Consider the following 23,166-nt stretch of genomic DNA (forward strand, 5'->3'; position numbering starts at 1 on the left):
GGGATCTGCTTAAATAAATTATGCAATGGCTATAAAACAAAATGCTATGCAGTTATTTTATAACACTGGATTGTTGGTAATGAACTCCTTTAGCTTTTTCTTATCTAGGAAGCTCTTTATTTTTCTTTCAACTTTAAATGACAGCTGTGCTGGGAAAAGTAGTCTTGGTTGTAGGTCCTTGCTTTTCATCACCTTGAATATTTCATGCCAATTGCTTCTGGTCTGAAATGTTTCTGTTGATAAATCATATGACAGTCTTATGGGAGCTCCCTCGTGAGCAACTAACTCCCTTTCTCTTGTGGCTTTTAAGATTCTGTCTTTAACTGTTAGCATTTTAGTTATGATGTGTCTTGGAGTGGGCTTCTTTGCATCTATCTTGTTTGGGATTCTCTGTGCTCACTGGACTTGTGTATCTATTTCCCACACTAGTTTAGAGATATTTAGTCATTATTTCTTCAAATAGTTTCTCTATCCCTTGCTCTCTCTCTTCTCCATCTGGTACCCCTATGATGCAGATGTTGTTATGCCTGATGTTGTTCCAAAGGTCCCTTAAACTATCCTATTTTTTCTTAATTTCCTTTTGCTGCTCTGATAGGATGTTTTCTGCTACCTTATGTTCCAAATCACTGATTCAATACTCTGCTTCTTTAATCTGCTGCTGACTCCTTCTAATGTATTCTTCATTTCAGTTATTGTATTCTTCAGTTCTGACTGGTTCTGTTTTATGATTTCTATGTCCCTTTTAATACTTACTATCTCTTTAAGTTCTCACTGAATTCATCCATTCTTCCCCTAAGTTCCTTGAGCATCCTTATAACTATTGTTTTGAACTCTGTATCTGGTAGATTGCCTGCCTCCATTTCATTTCATTCTTTTTCTGAGGATTTCTCCTGTTCTTTCATTTGAGACATGTTTCTTTGTCTCCCTATTTTGGCTGCCTCTTTGTGTTTGTTTCTGTGTATTAGACAGATCTGCTATATCTCTGTCTTGGTACAGAGGTCTTATGTAGTAGGTGTCCTGTTGGGATCAATGACACATTTTCCCTGATCACCCCAACTAGGTGCTCCAAAAATGTCCCTTGTGTGGGTTACATAAGTCCTCCTGTTATATATAGTTGAGTCTTGATTGCTGTTGGCCCATCTATATGGGAGGATGACAGACTGTGAGGATCGACCCCAGCCACACTGTACAAACTACTGTGTGGAGGCTGACCCCACAAAGTGGAATTTACCCCAGCAGGGTCTGGAGCCTGCAGACATCTCCATTAGGATGTGCCCCTTGTGGAGCTAACTGGCTCGTGCTCTTATGTAGTCTGAAGCCAGCCACCGGTATTTGGTTCTGGGGCTTCTCAGAATGCTGACTCCAGTGCAGGTCAGCATTCAGGCACTGCCTGTGACTGGCCCTATGTTGCCTGTTTGGAGCTCCAAAGAAATCCACAGTTGGTAGCTGCCTTTGCTAGGCCTGTGTTGACATGGGAGGGGCGAAGATGTGCCCTGAGGTTGACTACCACCACTACAAAGCAGGGCAGGTCAGCAAAAAACCCAAGGCACTATAAGACCTGGCTCCACCTTCTGGCTGCCTGTTAGCCACTGAAAGAACCTCCTGCAGTACATGAATTGGATGAGGCATGTTCTCAGTGAGTCACCTCACTGAGGTGAAGTGACTCATCACCTTAGGGACAGGTGATGTTCACCAGGTTGATACTGATTCAAACTCAGCACAGTGCTGGGTCTGCAGTCACTCAGAAAAAGTCTCAGTGTACACCAAGTCCAGCCTCTGGCCTGGGGACGGGTCTCAGGGAGTCATCAGCCCCAAACAGAGCAAGATTTGATTGTGTGGAAGGACTCTGCACAGGAACGGTGGCACCAGTCATGGTACGTAGGGGAAAATGGCCTTGCCTGAAAGCCACACAACTCAGTTTTTCCCTATGTGTCTTTAATACCACCCCCCGCTTCTACCCAGACCTGGAAAGTCCCTCAATAAAGGCTGCCACAGGGGCCCAGTCTGGCTGCAGCCAGCAGGATGAAAGCTTGGGAGGGCAGGGCCACAGGGAATCAGGAAGGTAGGGCTAGTCAGTCAGTTTAAAAAAAAGAATGAGGATGCTCTTTCTGAACTATTATGTATAATCTCCAAGACAGGAAAAACTAGGAAGCAAAACCTGTATCTAGTGTGCTTCTACTTATGTGAAAAGAGGTAGACCAAGGGGAGAGTTGATTGGTTGACCAAAGAGTAACTCAAGAAGGCACAATTTTGGTAACACTGGCTGACTCCAGACAGGGAAAGCTGAAGGGGTAGAAGAGAATTTTCACTGTTTACTCTTATATTAAACTACATAAATTCAAAAGGATAAATAAAATTAAAACTTCCAAAGACACTCCCTCAATATAAAAGCAAATAAAATCATCTATCTTCAATGAAAAGCCACCAGGTAGAGAACAAGTCTGCTAAAACACAAAGGTCCCTGGCACTAAACTGTGCCAACATGACTGCAGCCTCCCAAAGGTTAGTGGCCACCCAAGACCCATCTTTTTCAAAAATTCTGTAATACAAGGTGACAGCTTCCATCTGATCCAAGACAAGTTACACCAGGTTCAGAGAATTAAAAAAAAAAAAAAGAGCAGAGATGAATGCAGTAGTCCAAGATGTGATCTGAAAGCAACTTCTCCTCAGGTCACTGACATGAAGGAAATTACTGACCCCACCCCCATCCTAATAGTGGGAAAGGCGGAGGTAGCTCGACGTGAACATAAGGAAAGAACCCCAGTAGTTCTGACCTTCTATAGAGCCAGACTGTTCTAGGTATAACTCAATGGAACTTCAAAGGGAATGCACAGTTCAGCTATTCTCTAAGTTACTTCACAAATGTACATGGGACAAGGGCAGGGGGACAGGGACAGAGAGGGAAACTTGCCCTGCTTCTCCTCCCTTGATCTTGGCCCAGTGGCAATTATTACAATGGGCCAAACTGGGAAGAGAAAAGAGAAAACAAATCAGAGATGATCCTGGTCACACTGTACTAAATGATTTAATATCTAGCCTCTCTCTTTTCATTTTTTTAAGTTCTTAAAACTGTGGAAGAAAAGGGACCACATGCAAAGGTCAATGGTGGGGGGGGGGAGAGGAAAGGCCTACAAGACAACTTTGCATACTTGGAGATCTAAAGTAAGCACAAAGAGTGGTCTTCAAGTAAAACTTATTAACGAAAACCAGTTTATGTTTATCAGTTTATGGCAAGTAGTCATGCCCTAGGCTTGAATCTTCCCTGACAAAAGTCAATTTTTATCTTAATTAAGCTGTCCATTGTCCTTTTGTATCTACAATAACGTACCTTTGGAATGTCAAGGTAACTTCCCTTTTTCCAGACACCTACAGGTACAACCACCACACCAGAGCAGAAACCACAAGTCCGCTCATTGTCATTATTACCATGTTAATTGTTGATTGTTAAGGATCTTGTACCTACCTGTGTAAAAGAAGTATGAGTCTCATTTTACTTTTTATCCAGTCCCAGGTTTCCCAGCTTTGTTTTCGCCCACCTCCCTAATCTGTCACCAATGGATTTCATGTAACTCCCTTATGCCTTCCCCTTTGTTTATGATGTATGCATATGGTGCAAAACTGTCATTTTCCAGACCATTTCCTCAATTTGTTGAGGTTTTGCTTCCCAGTAATTGTCATCAGTTTGGCTCAAATAAACTAAAAAATTCTCTCCAGGTTTGAAAGTTTCTTATATTGACAAACCTCTAATCATTCTAGGATGTAACTTGTACTTACTGAAGTGGAAAGCCAAGTATGGAAGAAAGTTTCTCATGAAGGACATCTCAATGTCTCAATAAGCCAAGAAAGGTCTAAACAGGAGCAACAGAGCTACCCTAGTGGATACTGCAAGAAGTCCTCCTATGGAAGACCAGTGCTGACACCGGTGAGGCATTTCCTACCTGGTTCCCTGGGTTTGTTTGCAATATCATTAAGGCAAATGCCCCTATTTTACTATGTCTTCTCTTCCTCCTGCCTTATTGGCTCTTTGGTTCTTCCAACAAGAAGATAACAGAATACGCACAATTCAGCTCATCTTTCTGATTTAAGAAATCTGATAAAAAATTGTCAATGTAAAACTGTAATAGTGAACTAAAGTAAGGTTGGAAATATTAGCTCTTTGTTACATGGCATATACTCATACTATTTTCAATCCCAAACAACATGGATAACTCAAAATCAAGCATATTAAGTTAATGAAGACAGTATCCTTTTTTTCCCCCTAGGGATACACTCATTCAACACTCTCTTATGTGCTGAGCACCATTTAATTCACTGAATCCTCCTACAATCCTATGAGGTAGGTGTTAGAATGAGCCTCTTTCACAGAGGTAGAGGTATTACCTGCACAGAAGCCACACTGACAGAGCAAGGCAGGGCTAGGACCCTCACTCAGGCAGTCTGCTCCAGGATCCATTCTCAGCCACTATAATAAGCTAAACTGACCTTATCTGTCTTGCCAATCAGTTACAGCCCACAAATATTCCATGTCATTAAGTATACCCAGTTAGAATATTAGTCTCTCAATATCACAACACTAACGTTTCTCACCTCTCCCTCCTCTTTTTAATCCCCTTGTATGAGCCCTTAATACCTTCTGCAGCCCACACTCATAACTCACCTCTCTACTGCCCACCCAGCTGCAGATCCCTAAGAAAAGGTACATCAGAGGCTCTCCAATGCTTCCAATTTCATCTCACACAACCCCCTCTTTGACCTGGCTCTCAAAGAAGGACTGAAAATTTAGGGTCCAGAGGCAATCTGGGGCTCCTACCTTTGCGCTGCGGCCCTTGGGCAAATCCTTTACCCTTCCTCAATCTGTGTCCTGTCTATAACTATGCAATCAAACTGCAGAGTCAAATGAGTCTCTTAAAACACTTAGTACAGTGTCTAGATTACACTATGCTGAGGCATACCTCAAAAACCACCTCTTTCCCATCGAACTTGTTCCCCAAAAGAAACAACTTCTGTGCACTCTAGACTCTTTGTATTCCTCTAGCAGAATTTAACACATGTCATCTTATTTGTAGGTGCATGGCTTCCACACAGCCACAAAGTTTTCCTCAGGTTTAAACTGTGTTCTCTAGGTGGGAGCAGTCCCTGTAACATGTGACACAATATCTTGCCTGTGGTCTGTATCTATGAATATTCCCTGTTTAAGCAAAGGTTCTGGGAGGAAAGGCTCTATGCACAGATGGTGAACACCACTCATATTACCTGGAATCATTTTGATAGCTGTATTAACTTCACTCCATTTGTGCACCCGGTCAAACTTCCAGTCCAGGATAAAATTCCCATTATCTGTCACCACGGGACCCTAGGAGATAATTTTCCATATTTACCAGATATGAAGACACAAGCAGAAAGAGACAGACAGGAAAGTGGAGGCAATAACCAAAGACAAATATACTAATTAACCCACTCCAGCTAGTACTCCCATCTCAGGCTCTCCAGAAGGCAGTGCAGAGAGGCAGTAACGAGAAGAACTCAGAGTCAGGATCTGAGTCCTGATGCCACACAGGTCCAGACCTCAGAGGAGCCATTAACTTCCATGAGCTTCAGATTATCAACTGCAGAAAGAAGGCAATAATCCACACTTCACAGGCAGCTTATATATAAACCACATAGGTCAGCACTGACCACAGGGAGTGCTCACAGTGGGAGCTCAAAAATTCTCAGCTATTATTAGACTGAAAACTACAGCAACATAACAAGCTACCAACAGGGCACAATAGTCTCAGAGCTTCACATTAAGTACCATCAATAATGTAAAAATGAGACAATGCTATTTCACCCTTCAATCAGCCAGTCCCATCAAAAAGACAGGAAGCAAAGATGGTTTCTGAGGTCACATAGGCAGGGGGTAGTTTTAGTTAGTTAAACCATAATTCCTCAACAGCTTTGGGCTCTAGAAAATGTTTAGGACCACGAATGTGATGGAACACTGCAGTCACAGGCAAAGAAATGAGGGCTCCACTGAAGACTGGAGGAGAAGGTAGGTAGGTGCTCAATTAAGACCTCCATGAAGGCAGGATGCTGCAGCTCTTGTCTGGAATAACTCCAGCTATGAGAGAGAACCTCCAACAATCTCCTCCTGGCCTTTCAGCTACAAAGGGAGCCAGTGTCAGAGATCTGTACAACCACTATGATTAGGACAATGATTTTAAAAAGTCACAAAAACATATCAAAACAAAAATGTGGAACTTCTGGTCAAGATGGTGGTGTAGGCAGACATGGCTCACCTCTTCACATAACCACATTAAAATTACAACTAAAATATAGAACAACTGCCCTGTCTGGTGTGGCTCAGTGGGTTGAGAACCAGCTTGTGAACCGCAAGGTCTCCAGTTCAATTCCCAGTCAGGGCACATGCCTGGGTTGCGGGCCAGGTCCCCAGCTGGGGGCCTGTGAGAGGCAACCAATGGATGTTCTCTCTCATACATTGGTGTCTGTCTGTCTGTCTCTCTCTCTCTCCTTCCGCTCTCTCTAAAAGTAAGTAAGTAAAATCTTAAAAATATAGAACCACCATCACTCAGGAATGTCAGAAATCGAGCTGAATAAAAGTCTGACAACTACAGAATTAACCACATTCATCCAGACTGGTAGAAAGGGTACAGACATGGAATGGGGTGGTCCTACACCTATACGAATAAAAATTCGGGAGGGATATCTTGGGAGCAAGGAATCTCAGACCCACACCAGGCCACCCAGCCCAGGATTCCAGTACCAGGAAGATAAGTCCCCACAACTTCTGGTTGCAAAAACCAGCAGAGATTGAGTGAGCGGAAGAAACTGCTGTGGCCCCAAGCAGTTCCTCTTATCAGTTACATGGACTCACCTACTAAGACTCATTCCTTGTGAGCTCCAGGACCAAGGTAGCAGCTTGAAAGGCACCAGTGCTATATAGGGAGGAACTGAAGTGTCTGGCATCAAGGCAAGCTGGTGCCATATCTGAGACTCCATAAACCTGGCTAATACTGTTTGAACCCACCCTCGAGGCCCCAGAGGCTCTGCTTCATCCAACTTTCAGGCCCACTCAAGCTGCTTTTCCATAAGAGTGGCTTATTTGGGCTCCTAAATCCTATCAAACAAGCAGCTGCTGGCTTCAGAGAGCCCTGGCAGCAGCCAGATTACATTCACAGCTTGGCTTCACCTGGGAACCTCCAAGCCCAGCACAAATAGCAGCCATCTCAGATTGCTTTAGGGCACTGGCAGGGTGCCCCAGGGAAAACACAGGGAGGGGATGACCTTGGTCTGTACCAGCAGGGAAACCCCAGGTCCAGTGCACCCACTGGACAGCTACAGACCACATCAGAGCACCACCACTCTGACCCTGCACAAATGATCCTCCATGGACTGTGGAGGCTGGTGATCAGTGGTCACAGCCAGTCTCTGCAGCTGACTGGCCTGGGTAAATCTCTCCCATTGACCTGCCAACAGCAACCAAGGCTCAACTACAAAAGGAGGGTGTACTGAGCCCACACAAAGGGTGCACCTTCAGTACCCAGCTTCGGTGATGGGGGACTGTACCACTTGACCCTACAGGATATCTACTACACTAGGACACACTACCAAGACATGGAGTCAAAGCAGCTCTACCTAATACAAAGAAACAAACATAGGGAGGCCGCTAAAACAAGGAGACAAACATGGCCCAAATGAAAGAACAGCTCAAAACTCCAGAAAAACAGCTAAATGAAATGGAGATAAATAAGCAATCTATTAGATGCAGAGTTCAAGACACTGGTTAAAAGGATGCTCAAGGAACTTAGTGAGGATGTCAACAGTATAAAAAAGGTCAGAAATGAAGGGTACACTAACTGAATTAAAGAACAATTCACAGGGTAACAACAGTAGGGTGGATGAAGCCAAAAATCAAATCAATGATTTGGAATATAAGGAAGGAAAAAACAACTACACAGAACAAGAAGAAATAAAAATACAAAAAAAAAAAAAGAGAGAGAGAGACAGAACAGTATAAACAGTCTCTGGGATAACTTTAAGAAGTCCAACATTCGCTTTATAGGGATGCCAGAAGGTGAAGAGAAAGAACAAGACATTGGAAATATATCTGAAATAATAGCGAAAGAAAACTTCCCTAATTTGGTGAAGAGAATAGACATGCAAGTCCAGGAAGCACAGTGTCCCAATTATGATGGATGCAAAGAGGCCCACTCCAAAACACATCATTATCAAAAGGCCAAAGGTTAAAGATAAAAAGAGGCTTCTTTTTTCTTTAGAGATTTTATTTATTTTTTAGAGGGGAAGGGAGGAAGAAAGAGAGGGAGGGAAATATCAATGTGTGGTTGCCTCTTGAGCAACCTACTGGGGGCTTGGCCTGCAACCCAGGCATGTGTCCTGACTAGGAATTAAACTGGAAACCTTTTGGTTTGCAGGCCAGCACTCAATCCACTGAGCCACACTAGCCAGGCAAGAGACTCCTAAAAGGAAGATAGAAGTAGTTACCAGAAGGTTGCCAGACAGGAGGGGGAGAATGGGTGAAGAGATGAGGGGATTAAGAATTACAAATAGATAGTTAGAGAATACCCATGGGGATGTAAAGTACAGTGCAGGAAATCGAATAGTCAAAGAACTTGTACACATGACCCATGGACATGAACAGTGGTGGTGGGATTGCCTGAGGGAATGGGGAGTTCTGGGTGGAGGAGGCCAAAGGGGGGGAAAAACAGGACAACTATAATAGCATAATCATTAAAATATAATTTTTAAAAAAAAACCAAAATAAAAATGTATCAAGGAAAAGTTACTGATAATCTTTTTTTCCCTATATCTTCCAAGCTTTTAGTATATATTTATACTATAGTTAGTTTTTGGATTACTATTTTTGATTTTTTTTTTTTTTTTAAGTTATGGGTAAGGAAAACAAGTTCAGTGTAACCCACTTTAGAAGCTGAAGAGAAACATATGGATTAAGTATCTGGGATGTATTTCCAAGGAAGAGTTCCCATCATCCAAGAAATTCTACTTCTTGTCAAATTTAACCAAAGAATGAGAAAAGAGAAGGGAAAAAGAAAATTAATACTATGAAACCTGGAAGATTTATGCCCCAGGGAGCTTCCCGAAGCCCAGGTTTAGCAGATGTTAATTAGGGTGATCCAGGCCTCAGGTATATAGAAAGTCAGATCACCTGAGGAGTGTTAGCCCCTCAAGAGAAAGAGAGAATCATTTCCCCATTTGTACAGAGGATATACACTGCATTAAGTCTTATCTACAATAGTTTGAATAGAAGAACTAACAGAGCCGGCACTCTAAAAATAAACAAAGAAACCTATTTAAAGTAAGTAAATAGGCTTCTGAATTCCAGGTTGCTATTCTTTCCAGGTGGACGAAGGCAACTCAAGAAGCCACTCCAGGTAGCCAAGTCAGAGAGCTGATTGTGACATGAGATTACATGCTGCAGAATCTCAGCCAGGAGGCCCATTGCAATGCTTTTCATTCTGTAGAAACCTTTCCTATTCCTTCCTTTTCTGAGGTGATCCAGCAAGAAGAACTTGAAAACTTGGCTGCAATGAATTTGGAAATACAGAAAATAGCAGAGAAGTTCAGGGGTAATCAAAGGGGCTGAAGGTTATTGGTGTCAAGGGCGGTTTAAAGAAGCAGGCTTCATATTATCTATTTCCAACCATTTCACTGAAAGACACCATTTATTTACCCAAAGGCAAAAAGTAGAATTCACTATTCATTAAATGCTTGAAGCAATTAGAAGAAAAGAAGAATAGCATGACTTGTATATTCTTTCTCTGGAAAATCAACACATTAATATGCTTATGACAAGGCTATTATCCTTGACAAAATGTAACCATTTTTTACAAATAACTTAAAATAACTTGAATTATTTTAAATGTCATTTATAATAATAAATTATTAATAACTATTTAAGTAATATATTTATAATTACTTAAATAATCATTATTAACTTCCTAAATTTAATACAATAATTTAAATTATTTAAAATAACAAGAGAGAGACTTTTAAGATGGTGGAGGAGTAAGTGGAAGTCACGGTGACCTCCTCCCAGGACCAACCTGTAATTACAACTAAATTGGGAAGAAATCACCAGCAACAAACTGAACAATAGCAAGAGAGGAGCCTTATAATCTCGGAGACAGAAGAATTGGCTTTAGCGCAATCTAACTGGTAAGGAGTGCGGTACAGTCTTGAGAATGCGGGCGAGGGGCCCATGGGTGGCAGCACCAGAAGGATAGTGAAACAGCCAGTTGGATCCCCCTGAGAAGAGCGGGGTCTAAACCAAAAGCGGGGATCTCTAGCCCACAACACCAGAGCCTAAAAAGTATACAGAAAACAGCCAGCTGCAAAAAGTGGCAGGGTTGCTCTCTGCCAGAGTCAGGTGGCAGGAGATGCAAAGAACTGTTTAAGTGGTCAACACATACATTTTTATTTGCAGCCACTTACCCTGGACTCTGGCAAAGGCGGGGGAGAGTGGGCTAGAGACGCGTGAGGAGAGATTGGAGAAGAAGGCTTTGGGGAGAGAACTGAGAGAGTATCTAGCGGGATCTCGGTGCTGATTCATCCCCCATGAGGCAGCAGCCACCTGGCTCAGACAGAGACCACACCCCCTAAACAGCACCAGTGTCAAAGGACCCAATAGCCCCACCTCCAGGCGAAATTCCACCCCCCCCCTCTGTGCTGTCTAAGCTGCCTTCTGAGTGCAGAGTGGCAGCCACAGACAGCAGATGCCTGGCTAAAGGGGACACAGAGAGGTCTGGAGACACTTGAGCAGAGATTGGGGACGGAGGATTTGGGGAGAGAACGGAGAGAGTAGCCAGCAGGATCCCAGTGCGGACTCCTCCCCCCATGTGGCAGCACCATGAGAGGACCCAATAACCCCGCCCCCAGGAGGGACTCCACCCCACCCTGAGCTGTCTAAGGCAGCCTGCTGAGTGCAAAGTGACTAGATTAACAGCAGAAGGAGACAGCCACAGACACTAGATTCCTGGAAGTGTCGAACAGACTGCCTAAGGTCAGGCAGGGTCGACATATGACATCATCAGAGGCAGATTCAGAAAGAAAAAAGCATGGTCTCCAACCACAGAAGTTCATGCCACAAAGTCAGGAAATCAAGACAGATCAACTTAAGAAGCAGAAGCAAAAGAGAAGAGTCTCACAAATAATGGGAAGACAAAGAAATACCCGCCACTCAAAGGGAAAGGAAGAACCCCCAGAAAGAAAACAAATGAAATTGAGGCAAGTAAACTATCAGATACTGAGTTCCGAACAACAGTTCTAAGGAAGTTCAATGAGCTCAGTGAGCTCAGAGAGGATCACCAAAAACTATAGGGAAACTATGAGGAACTTACTGCAAACTATATCAGCATGAAAAAGGACATAGAAACTACCAATAAAACACAAGAGGAAATGACGAATACCATTTCTGAATTGAAGAACACAGTAGAAGGAATCCAAAGCAGGCTAGATGAAGCTGAGGACAGAATCAGTGAGCTGGAGGACAAGGTAGAAAAAAGCTCCTGGAAAGAGCAAGAAAATGAAAAAAGACTCAAAAAGAATGAAGAGGCATTAAAGGAAATGCAGGAGAACATGAAACTTAATAATATCCATACAATAGGGATTCCAGAAGGAGAAGAGGATGAGGAAGAGATAGAGAACCTGTTTGAAAAAGCTATTTTGGAAAACTTCCCTAATTGGAGGAGAAAAAACGGCACACAAGTCCATGAAGCACAGAGGGTCCCATTCAAGAGGAACCCAATGAGGCCCACTCCAAGACACATCATCATAAAAATGGCAAATATCAAAGACAAACAGAATCCTAAAGCAAGGAAGGGAGAAAGAGGTAGTAACATGTAAGGGACTACCAGCTGACTTCTCAACAGAAACACTACAAGCCAGAAGGGTATGGCAAGAAATATTCCAAGGGATGAAAAGCAAAGGTCTGCAACTGAGACTGCTCTACCCAGCAAGGCTCTCACTTCAAATAGAAGGCGAAATAAGGAGTTTCCCAGACAAAAGAAGGCTAAAAGAATGCACCTCAACCAAACCAGCACTGCAAAATATGCTAAAGGAACTGCTTTAAGATGAAGAAAAGTTTCTAAGAATACCTAGTTCCTTTCAGAGTTGCCAATACATGATATTACCAATATTTTTAATACTAATTAATCTGATTGTGACAATGTTATTTTAATTGTTCCTTTACTATTTGTTGAAACTAAACCAGTTGTTGTATATTTCTTGTCCATTTCTATTATTTTTAAAAAAGCTTTAAATGACTTTTTGTAGTTCTTTATCAATTTACTGATTAAAAGTTTGTAGAACTTTTTTCCCAAAAAGCAAACAAAATATGCCTATTATCCATATTGTAGATGTCTTGCAAATACTTTCCTATTCTATTCCTTGTCCTTTACCTTTTTTTATATGCATATTAATATATAGTCTTAAATGTTTAATATAGTCATATTTTCAATATTTATAGCTTCTGGGGTTGAATATTTTACTTCAGGCCATGAAAAATATTAGTTCTATTTTCTTCTAAAACTCCTTAGATTCTACATATTGATTTTTAATGCACCTGAATATTTCTTGTATAATGTGTGAAATAGGGCTCTATATTTGTTTTATTTCAAGTAATAGTGGTCCATGCACCTTATTTGCTGAATAAACCTTATTTTCCCCATTGATTGGAAATATCAACTTAACTATATATTATATTGTTAGACAAATATATACATTTGTCTCTAGAATGCTCATTATATTTCATTGATCTAACTGATTATTTCTGTGCTGGTGTCATGTTGGTTTAATTGCTGAGACTTCTAATGGTTTTAAATTTTTTAAAAATTGTATAATTAACTTTGACATTTAAAAAAATAAATAAAATCAAACTGCATTTAAGAAAGAACAAAAGAAAGACAGAGATGGGAAACAGAGGAAAAAGATGGCGGAGGGGTAAATGGGAGTCACTCTGACCTCCTCCCAAGACCAAACTGGAATTGCGACTAAATAGTGGAGAAATCACATGGAAAACAATGGAACAACAGAGGGAGAGGAGCCTTAGAGCTGAGGACAGACAGTGGATTCAACTCCCACACATCCCAACGGGTCAGAAGTGCGGTGGAGACTTGAGAGGGTGGGCTGTGCACCCACGGGCACCAGCACCAGAGGGACACTGAAACGGTCAGTTGGACCCCCCCCCCCGAGAATAGGGTCAGAACCATAAACAGGGACCCCTAGACTACAGAAGCTGAAACCAGGAAAACACAGACAAAATGCAACACCGAAAAGTTTAGGGGTGCTCTCTGCCAGGGACAGGTGGTTGGAGATGCAAGGAGACATTTAAAGGGCCAAGGCAAAAATTTGCAGTGGCAGCTGCCTTCCTTGATCTCTGTATAGAGGCGGCAGGAGAGTGGGCTGGTGCCTGAGGAAAGATTGGAGAGGAAAACTTTGTGAATAGAACAGAGACGGTAGCCAGCAGAGCCCGGGTCATAACTCACCTCCCACTCTGCAGCTACCACCTTGCCCAGGCATGAATGAATCAATTAACCTGCCTTCTGCGCACTATGCACACAGTTTGTGCATGTGTGGGCTAGAGGCTGAGTGCAGACTGGCTGGAAGAAATAGAGGATTCCTGGCCAAAGGGGACACACAGCTGCATAGAGCCCCTTGAGGAGAGACTGGAGATGGAGGGGTTTGGGGAAAGAACTGGAGGATTATCTGAGATCCCCAGAGTAGAGTCCCCCCAATTCAGTAGTCCCCATTAGTGCAGGCAGGCCACGCCCCCAAAGAGGCAGAAGCAGGCAAGCCAGCGAGAAGGTGCACAATTACAATGTGGTCTGCAGAAATAGTGGATCCCTGGCCAAAGGGGTCACAGAGCTACCCAGAGACGCTGGAGGAGAGACTGGAGACAGGATTAACCAGAGAATCCCGGAGCTGACTTCTTCCTATTTCCGTAGTCTCAATTTTGCATGGGCAGGCCACGCCCCCAAAGAGCCATAAGCATGGAAAGCACACAATAGTAGACGCTAAACTGACCAGTGCCAGGGTGCGCGCCTGGTGGCAGGCAAGCGCCCGAGGTCCGGCGAGTACACCAGCCCCGGCCCAGGGGAGGATGCCAACCCAGGCTTGAGCGCGGGCGTGCCCCGGCCGGCTGGGAATCCTGCCCGGGCTGGCGCGGGCAATCAAGTGAGCCAGCATGAGAATGCAGAGCGATCCGCAGAAATAGTGGATCCCTGGCCAAAGGGGTCACAGAGCTGCCCAAAGCAGGAGTCAGACAGGGACAGTAGATTCCTGGAAGGCTCAAACAACCCCAGGGCAGGTGGGGTCACCAACTGACATCATGAGAGCGAGACCCAGAAAAAAAAAGAAAAAAGAAAAAAATAAGTAAAAAGACCGACCTACTACCACAGAGGTTTAACCCACAAAGTCAGGAAATCTAAACGGTTCGATTGAAGCAGAAGCAAACATAAATAAATAAATAAACAAACAAACAAATAAAAAACAGACTCTCACAAAAATGGGAAGAAAAAGAAGTTCCCCCCAAATGAGTGGAAAAGGGGACTCCCCACAGAGAGAGCTAAATGGAAGAGAGGCAAGGGAACTATCAGATATTTAATTCAAAACAATGGCTCTAGGGAAGCTCAATGAGCTCAGCCAACTCAAAGATAACTATGAGAAACTGCAGAGACACTATCAGGATCTTAAGCAAACTATATCAACCTGGAAAAGAACATAGAAACTATCAAGAAGACACAAGAGGATATGAAGAATACCATTTCTGAATTGAAGAACACAGTAGAAGGAATCCAAAGCAGGCTGGATGAAGCCGAGGATTGAATCAGCGAGATGGAGGATAAGGTAGAAAAAAGCTCCCAGAAAGAACAAGAAATGGAAAAAAGACTCAAAAAGAATGAAGAGGCATTTAGGAAAATGCAGGACAACCTGAAACGCAATAATATCTGCATAATAGGGATAACAGAAGGAGAAGAAGAGGAGCAAGGGATAGAGAACCTCCTCGAAAAAGTAATGAAATATTTCCCCAATTTGAGGAGAGGACAGGTCTCATGGATCCAGGAGGCACAGAGGGCTCCACTCAAGAGGGACCCAAGAAGGTCCACTCCAAGACACATCATGATTAAAATGGTAACTATCAAAGACAAAGAGAGAATCCTCAAGGAAGCAAGGGAGAAGCAGGGAGCCCCGATACAGCTAGGAGCTGACTTCTCAACAGAAACACTACAAGCCAGAAGGGAATGGCAACAAATATTCCAAGTAATGAAAAGCAAGGGCCTACAACCAAGGCTGCTCCGCCCAGCAAGGCTCTCAATTAAAATAGGAGGGGAAATAAGGAGTTTCCCAGACAAAAGAAGGCTAAAAGAATACGTCTCCACCAAACCAGCACTACAAAACATGCTAAAGGAATTGGTGTAAGAAGATGAAGGAAAAGAGTGAGAAGAAGAAAAACACAGGTACAAAGAGAAAAAATGAATAGGTTTCTATCAGTAGTAACTCTCAATATAAATCGACTAAATGCCCCACTCAAAACACACAGACTAGCTGAATGGATAAGAAAACATGAACCACACATATGCTGCCTACAAGAGACCCTCCTAAGAGCAAAAGACGTACACAGATTGAAAGTAAAGAGATGGAAAAAAAAATATTCCAAGCAAATGGGCAAGAAAAGAAAGCAGGGGTAACAATACTTGAATCAGATAAAATAGATTTCAAAACAAAGGCCATAAAAAGACATTTTATAATACTTAAAGGAAGAATATATCAAGAAGACATAAACATTGTAAACTTATATGCACCCAACATAAGAGCACCCAAATATATAAGGAAAACCTTGGACAACTTCAAAAAAGATATAGACAGCAACACACTGATAGTAGGGGATTTTAACACCCCACTGTCAAAAATGGACAGATCTTCCAAACAAAACATCAACAAGGATATTGTGGAGCTGAATGACACACTGAATCAAATGGACTTAACTGACATATATAGAACCTTACAGCCCAAAGAAGAAAAATACACATACTTTTCAAATGCGCATGGAATTTTTTCAAAGATACACCACATGATAGGACACAAAGCAAACCTCAGCAAATTCAGGAAAAAGGAAATAATACCAAGCTTTTTCTCGGACCACAAGGGCTTGAAACTGGAAATCAACCTCAAAGAGAAACTTCAAAAACTTGCAAACTCATGGAGACTGAACAGTAGACTATTAAACAATAAATGGGTCAATAATGAGATAAGAGAAGAAATCAAAAAGTTTCTGGAAACAAATGAAAATGAACAGACAACAGTCCGAAACCTATAGGATACAGCAAAGGCAGCCCTGAGAGGGAAAGTTCATGGCAATACAGGCTTACCTAAAAAGGACAGAAACATTTCAAACAAAAGAAATTTCACTACAACTTCAAGAATTAGTGAAACAACAACAAATAAATCCCAGAGCAAGTAGAAGGAAGGAAATAATCAAGATCAGAGCAGAACTGAAATGACATAGAGACGAAAAGAACAATTAAAAGGATCAACCAATCCAGGAGCTGGTTCTTTGAAAAGATAAATAAAATCGACAAGCCTTTAAGCAGACTCATCAAGAAAAAAAGGGAGAGGACCCAAAGAAATAATAACAGAAATGAAAGAGAAGAAATAACAACTGATACCGCAGATATACAAAAGATTGTAAGAAACTACTATGAACAATTATATGCCAAGAAATGTGAAAACCTTGATGAAATGGACAAATTTCTAGAAAAGTATAATTTTCCAACACTGAAGGAGGAAGAAAGAGAAAGCTTGAGCAGACCAATAACAGCTGGGGAAACTGAAGCAGTAATCAAGAAACTCCTAGCACACAAAAGCCCTGGGCCAGACAGCTTAACAGGAGAATTTTACAAAACATTTAAGGAAGAGCTAACCCCTGTCCTTCTCAGACTATTCCCAAAAATCCAGGAGGAGGGAAGACTCCCAGACTCTTTTTATGAGGCCAGCATCACCCTAGTCCCAAAACAAGATAAAGACCCTACAAAGAAAGAAAAGTACAGGCCAATTTTGCTGATGAACAGACGCTAATATTCTCAACAAAATATTGGCAAATCGCATCCAGCAATACATTCAAAACCCCACCATGATCAGGTGGGATTCATCCCAGGGATGCAGGGATGGTTCAATATACGCAAATCAATAAACGTAATATATCATATAAAGAAAAGACAAAAACCACATGATCATCTCGACTGACACAGAAAAAGCATTCGATAAGGTACAGCACCCATTTATGATCAAAACACTCAGCAAAATGGGAATAAATGGGGCATTCCTCAACGTAATAAAGGCCATATATGAAAAACCTACAGCCAACATCATACTCAACGGGCAAAAACTAAAAGCTTTCCCACTAAGATCAGAAACATGACAAGGATGTCCGCTTTTACCACTTCTATTCTACATGGTATGGGAAGTCCTAGCGACAGCGGTCAGACAAGAAAAAGAAATAAAAGGCATCCAAATAGGAAAGGAGGAAATAAAGCTATCATTGTTTTCAGTTGACATGGTAGTGTACATAGAAAACCCTGTAGACTCCACCTAAAAACTACTCAGCCTAATAAGTGAATTTGGCAAAAGAGCAGGATACAAAGTCAATATTCAGAAATCAAAGACATTTCTGTACACCAGCAATGAAACAGAAGCAGAAATCAGAAAAAAAATACCATTCGATATAATAACAAGAAAAATAAAGTACCTAAGAATAAATTTAACCAAAGAGGTAAAAGATCTCTATGCAGAAAACTATACAACATTGAAGAAAGAAATTAAGGAAGACACAAATAAATGGAAGCATATACTGTGCTCATGGATTGGAAGAATTAATATCATCAAAATGTCCATACTACCCAAAGCAATTTATAGATACAACGCAATCCCTATTAAGATACCAATGATGTATTACACAGATATAGAACAGACATTTCAAAAATGTATATGAAACCATAAATTACCCTGAAAAGCCTCAGCAATTTTGAGAAAGAAAAACAAAGTAGGAGGGATCACAATACCAGACATCAAACTATATTATAAAGCCACTATACTCAAAACAATCTGGTACTGGCACAAGAACAGACCATAGACCAGTGGAACAGAATAGAAAGCCCAGAAATAAGCCCAGGTCTATATGGGCAACTAATATTTGACAAAGGGGGCAGAAGCATAAAGTAGAGCAATAATAGCCTCTTCAACAAATGGTGTTGGGAGAGCTGGACAGATACATGCAAAAAATTGAAATTGGATCATCAGCTGACACCATACACAAAAATAAACTCAAGATGGATAAAAGACTTAAATATAAGTCGCAACACCATCAAAGTCCTAGAGGAGAACATTGGCAGGAAACTCTCAGATATCCCACGCAGCAATTTTTTCACCGATATGTCTCCTAAAGCAAGGGACATAAAGGAAAGAATAAACAAGTGGGACCTCATCAAAATAAGAAGCTTCTGCATGGCAAAAGAAAATATCAGCAAAATGAAAAAGGAGCCAACCCTGTATTTGCTAGGGAAAATATATTTGCTAATGATATATCAGACAGAGGTTTGATCTCCAAGATATATAAAGAACTCACTCGACTCCACTCCAAGACGACAGATGATCCAATCAAAAAATGGGCAAAGGACCTCGGCAGACACTTTTCCAAGGAAGAAATACAAAGGGCCCAGAGACATCTGAAAGGACACTTGGCATCACTAGCTATCAGAGAAATGCAGATCAAAACCACCATGAGATACCACCTCACACCAGTCAGAATGGCCATGATAAACAGATCAACAAACAACAGGTGCTGGCGAGGCTGTGCAGAAAAGGCAACCCTAGTGCACTATTGATGGGAATGCAGACTGGTGCAGCCACTGTGGAAAGCAGTGTGGAATTTCCTCAAAAAGCTGAAAATGGAACTGCCTTTTGATCCAATGATTCCCCTGCTGGAGCTATACCTTAAGAATCCTAAAATGCCAATTCAAAAGAACCTATGCACCCCAATATTCATAGCAGCACCATTTACAATAGCCAAGTGTTGGAGGCAACCTAAATGCCCATCAGTAGATGATGGGACCAAAAAATTATGGTATATTTACACAATAGAATACTACTCAGCAGGAAGAAAAAAAGAACTACTACTCTTCGCGACAGCATGGATGGAACTAGAGAGCATTATGCTAATAAGTGAAATAAGCCAAGGGGCGAAAGACAAATATCATATGATCTCACCTATAAGTGGAACCTAACCAACAAGACAAAGATGCAAGGAAAATAAGACCAGCAACACTGAAAGAAAAAGAAAGCAACAGAGACAAGAGGAAAGGAGGGAGGGCTAGACAGGGGAAAAGGAAGGCAAGGGACAAGTCAAGGAACATATAGCAAGGATTCATGGACAAAACCAAAGTGGGGAAGGACTGAGGGAGAGGAAGGGAGGAGGGACCAAGGGAACATTGTCGGGGGAAGGCAGAGACAAATGTATTTGGAAAAATAAATAAATTTTAAAAAAATACTAAGTCATGTTGATATACACTACAATGAATACAGTAAATAATATTGTAATAATTTTGTATGTTGACAGATGGTTACTAGACTTAGTAACCATGATAAGGCATATAAATGTTGAATCATTATGCTATATACCTGAAACTAATATAATAGTGTGTGTCAACTATATTTCAATAAAAACAATCAGAATGAACCTAAATGTCTAATAGAGGACAAGCCACAAAATAAGGAAGAACCTATATTACATCCATACAATTAATACCATGTAGCTATTTAAAGAGAGAGAGAGAGAGAGAGAGAGAGAGATGGAACTCCTACCTTTTGTGACAACATAGATGAAACTGTAGAATATTAAGATAAATGAAATAAGCCAGTTGATCAAAGACAAATACCATATGATCTCACCTATAAGTGGACTCTATTCAACAAAATAAACTAATGAACAAAATAAACCACAGGCACGGAAACATGGAGCAGACTGAAAGTGACCAGGGCAGATGGGGAAAGAGGACAATGGTGGAAAGAAGGGGAAGGGACTAGACAAAGAATATGTATGAATGACCCATGGACATGGACAACAGAGTGGGAATTGACTGTGGGAACTCGGGGTGGGGGTGGGATGGGTGGAGGGGGTAAAGGGGTAAAAACAGAGACAACTGTAATAGAATAAACATGATTTATAAATTTAAAATAATAATGTAACAAAAAAAATAATAAATCATTGAAATAAAATAAACTAAAATAACAAAAGATTCACCTGAAGCAAAATAAAATAGAATAAAAAGCAAATAAAAGGAAACTGTACAGCTTAGGCACAGGGGACCTAACTGAGGTAGAAAGAACACCGAAAACCTGTAGGCACTAAAGGGCTTTTACATCGTAAGTGCCAACTCAATACTGAGAGCCTGGCACATCCTCCAGAAACCTCCACTGCCACTTACTGCCTTGTTGACGGCCATGCGAAGTTCAGCCACACCCCCGAACTTCTGAATCACAGCTCGGCTCACTGGAACATAAGCCATAGGGATGACCTCGATGGGGATTCCTTTGTGCCACTGATCCCCAAGGTTCTTTGAATCTTTCCTGGAAGTAAAGAGTCAAAAACTACAATAAATATAATACGCTCAGTGGTACAGATAAATAGCAAATTCAGGATTAGGGTTAGTTATATGGTGAAAGAGCACAGGAGGCAAGCAGGAGTAAGTATACAGAGGTTTCAAATGTATTTGAAGTAACTATGACAAAATGTTAAAACCTGATATGACTAGCTTTGTGTGGTATACAGATGTTTATTATTTATGTTCTTCCCACAGCTATATTTCAAAAATACTTTTTTTTTTTTTTTCTGAATTAACATGCTCAGCACAAGTGTCTTCTACCAGACTCCTTGAAGAATCTGAGAGCCAGGGCAAAGACTATCTACAATACAAGCCACATGGGACCCCAAAAGGAAGCAATAGGTGCTGAGTCACTGTCCACAGGAAACAGTGTTTGCCCTGCTTCCTCTGAGGCTCTGTGGATCAAATGACTGACATATGAGGATGTACTCTGTTAACAAGGGAAGCAAGCTGTTTCCTGCTCTTTCCAAAAGACACATAAATACCAGTATCTACCTTCAGCATAAAGGCAGAACAGAAATCCTCCTAGATGCTGCCATAAGTCCTAGCCCTGAATCTCAAAGTTAGGCAGTCCCTCCATTTCTCTATTTCCTCCTCTATAAAATGGGGATGAGGCTTGGTATCCAATCTACCTCCTTGGTGAACAGTTTAGGACACTAAGTATTATACCTGAAATCAGCAATCACAATGAAGCGACTAGCATAGCCTGCCACAATCTTCTCCTGGGTCAGGCAGCCTCTAGGGATAGGAAAGAGAAAATGAACACACGGGTAAAACAAAAGCTCGATCTAGGAACTAGTCAGATACAGAAAACCCAAATCCACTCAGTTCTGGCACTTAAAGGGAAATTTACTTTTTAATTCTTAAGGGACATGACCCAACTCCATTATGAATTGAATTGTGTCCCACCCAAATTCTAAGGCTGAAGCTCTAATGCCCAACGTGACTGTATTTGGAGATCGGGCCTCTGAGGAAGTACTACAGTTAAATGAGGTCATAAGGGTGGGGCCCTGGTCTGGTAAGATTAAAGTCTTCCTGAGAAGAGACACCAGAGAGCTCACTTTCTCTCTCGCCCTGCCATATGAAGACAGAGGAAAGGCAGCCATCTTCAATTAAAGTGCCTAGGGAACTGGGAGTAATTTTTGTTGTTGCAGCCACCCAGGCTACGGTATTTTGTTATGGCAGCTGAAGCTAAGACATGCTGCTTCTACTAAATGGACTATGGGAAGTTTAGCCTGTGTCTCGGAGAACCTAGAAACAGGACAGTGGTTCCCAGTTAGGCCTGAAGTGCTGTGCTTAGGGAGAAGTGATCTGAGCATGGAGTTAATGGGGAGGGGTCTATAGCTGGAGAAGTATAAGCTTGGAACAACCTGGTCTATAGGTTATTTGACAGTCAGGGTACTAAAACAGAGAGCACATAAACAATTTTGTGTCATTTCATAGTCTGCTTGATTCTAAGAACCAATGAAACAGGAAAATTCACCTTCTTCAACTCACCCTTCCCTACCCTCCAAATCAACACTTAGAAACATCCAACAAATGTTTTCTAAATGAAAGAATAAATATATCACTAACTTCTCAGAAGTAAGAGCAGCTTTAAAGCAAAAATCACACCCTGATGCCCATAGACCTAATAATTTAGCCCAAATAATATGCTGGTTTATCCTCAATGGTTTTCAAGCTTGAATTAGAAAAATGCAGACACAGAGAACCCATTAAGAGGAATAATTTCACTGAAGAGGCCCAGGTTCCCAGTCACTGGATTTGGCAACTAATGACCAGAAATGCCAATTTTTGGTGGCTCCATAGCCATAGCTATTAATACCCTAGTAGAAAGACAAACTCAGGTACATCACAGTGGAACTTTGTTTATTTTGTAATCCATTTTGCTTTGTTAGGGATTAACTGGCAGATACTCCTTAGCTAGAGAGTCTCCACAACACTCACCCACCGCCTTTGATGAGATTGAGATCAGCGTCTACTTCATCAGCACCATCAATGGCAAGGTCAATCTGTGTCAGGAGAAGGAAAGATAAAAACGCCATTAAGAGCCTCTTGAGGGAAAGCTCTGTGTAAAGCCTGAGCATGCAGTAGTTTCCAGACCTTCAGCAGCCCAGTTAACTAGGCACAGTTATTTGCTTTTAATCAATCCAGACACTGAGGCTCTGAGAAGTCTAACTGTTCTAGAGTCACTGGGAAACAAACATGGAGCCTGGGAAACACACCTGGGTCCAGCTCTTACACTCTCTTTTCTCATTGAAGGGCTTCTCTGTGCACAAGCTGGAATTGTGCAGATGATGCGATCTCAATGTGGGTGACATCACCCCAAAGTACAGTAACATATATACATATATCTATGGTATTATAATTTCATGGGGGGCCCTGGCTGATGTGGCTCAGTGGATTGAGCACCGGCCTGCAAACCAAAATTTCATGGGGGAAGGGAGGAGAAATGTTAGAGAAAAGCTCAGAAACA

At 41.7% G+C, this 23,166-nt stretch overlaps 1 protein-coding gene across 1 annotated transcript in view; it reads right to left on the reverse strand.

Moving 5' to 3' along the window:
• Nucleotides 1–23,166, reverse strand: part of RPIA (ribose 5-phosphate isomerase A) — a 47,494-nt gene that overhangs the window by 2,617 nt on the left and 21,711 nt on the right. The window contains exons 5-8 of the mRNA XM_054591993.1: nt 22,638–22,702; nt 21,360–21,428; nt 20,514–20,655; nt 5,254–5,353 (exon numbers count right to left, since the gene is read on the reverse strand). Coding sequence (XP_054447968.1) covers nt 5,254–5,353; nt 20,514–20,655; nt 21,360–21,428; nt 22,638–22,702 — 376 coding nt within the window. The remainder of the gene's footprint in view (nt 1–5,253; nt 5,354–20,513; nt 20,656–21,359; nt 21,429–22,637; nt 22,703–23,166) is intronic.

This window comes from Pteronotus mesoamericanus, unplaced genomic scaffold (genome assembly GCF_021234165.1).
Source record: "Pteronotus mesoamericanus isolate MK-2021 breed Mesoamerican mustached bat unplaced genomic scaffold, CSHL_Meso_final scaffold_31, whole genome shotgun sequence".
Lineage (NCBI taxonomy): Eukaryota > Metazoa > Chordata > Mammalia > Chiroptera > Mormoopidae > Pteronotus > Pteronotus mesoamericanus.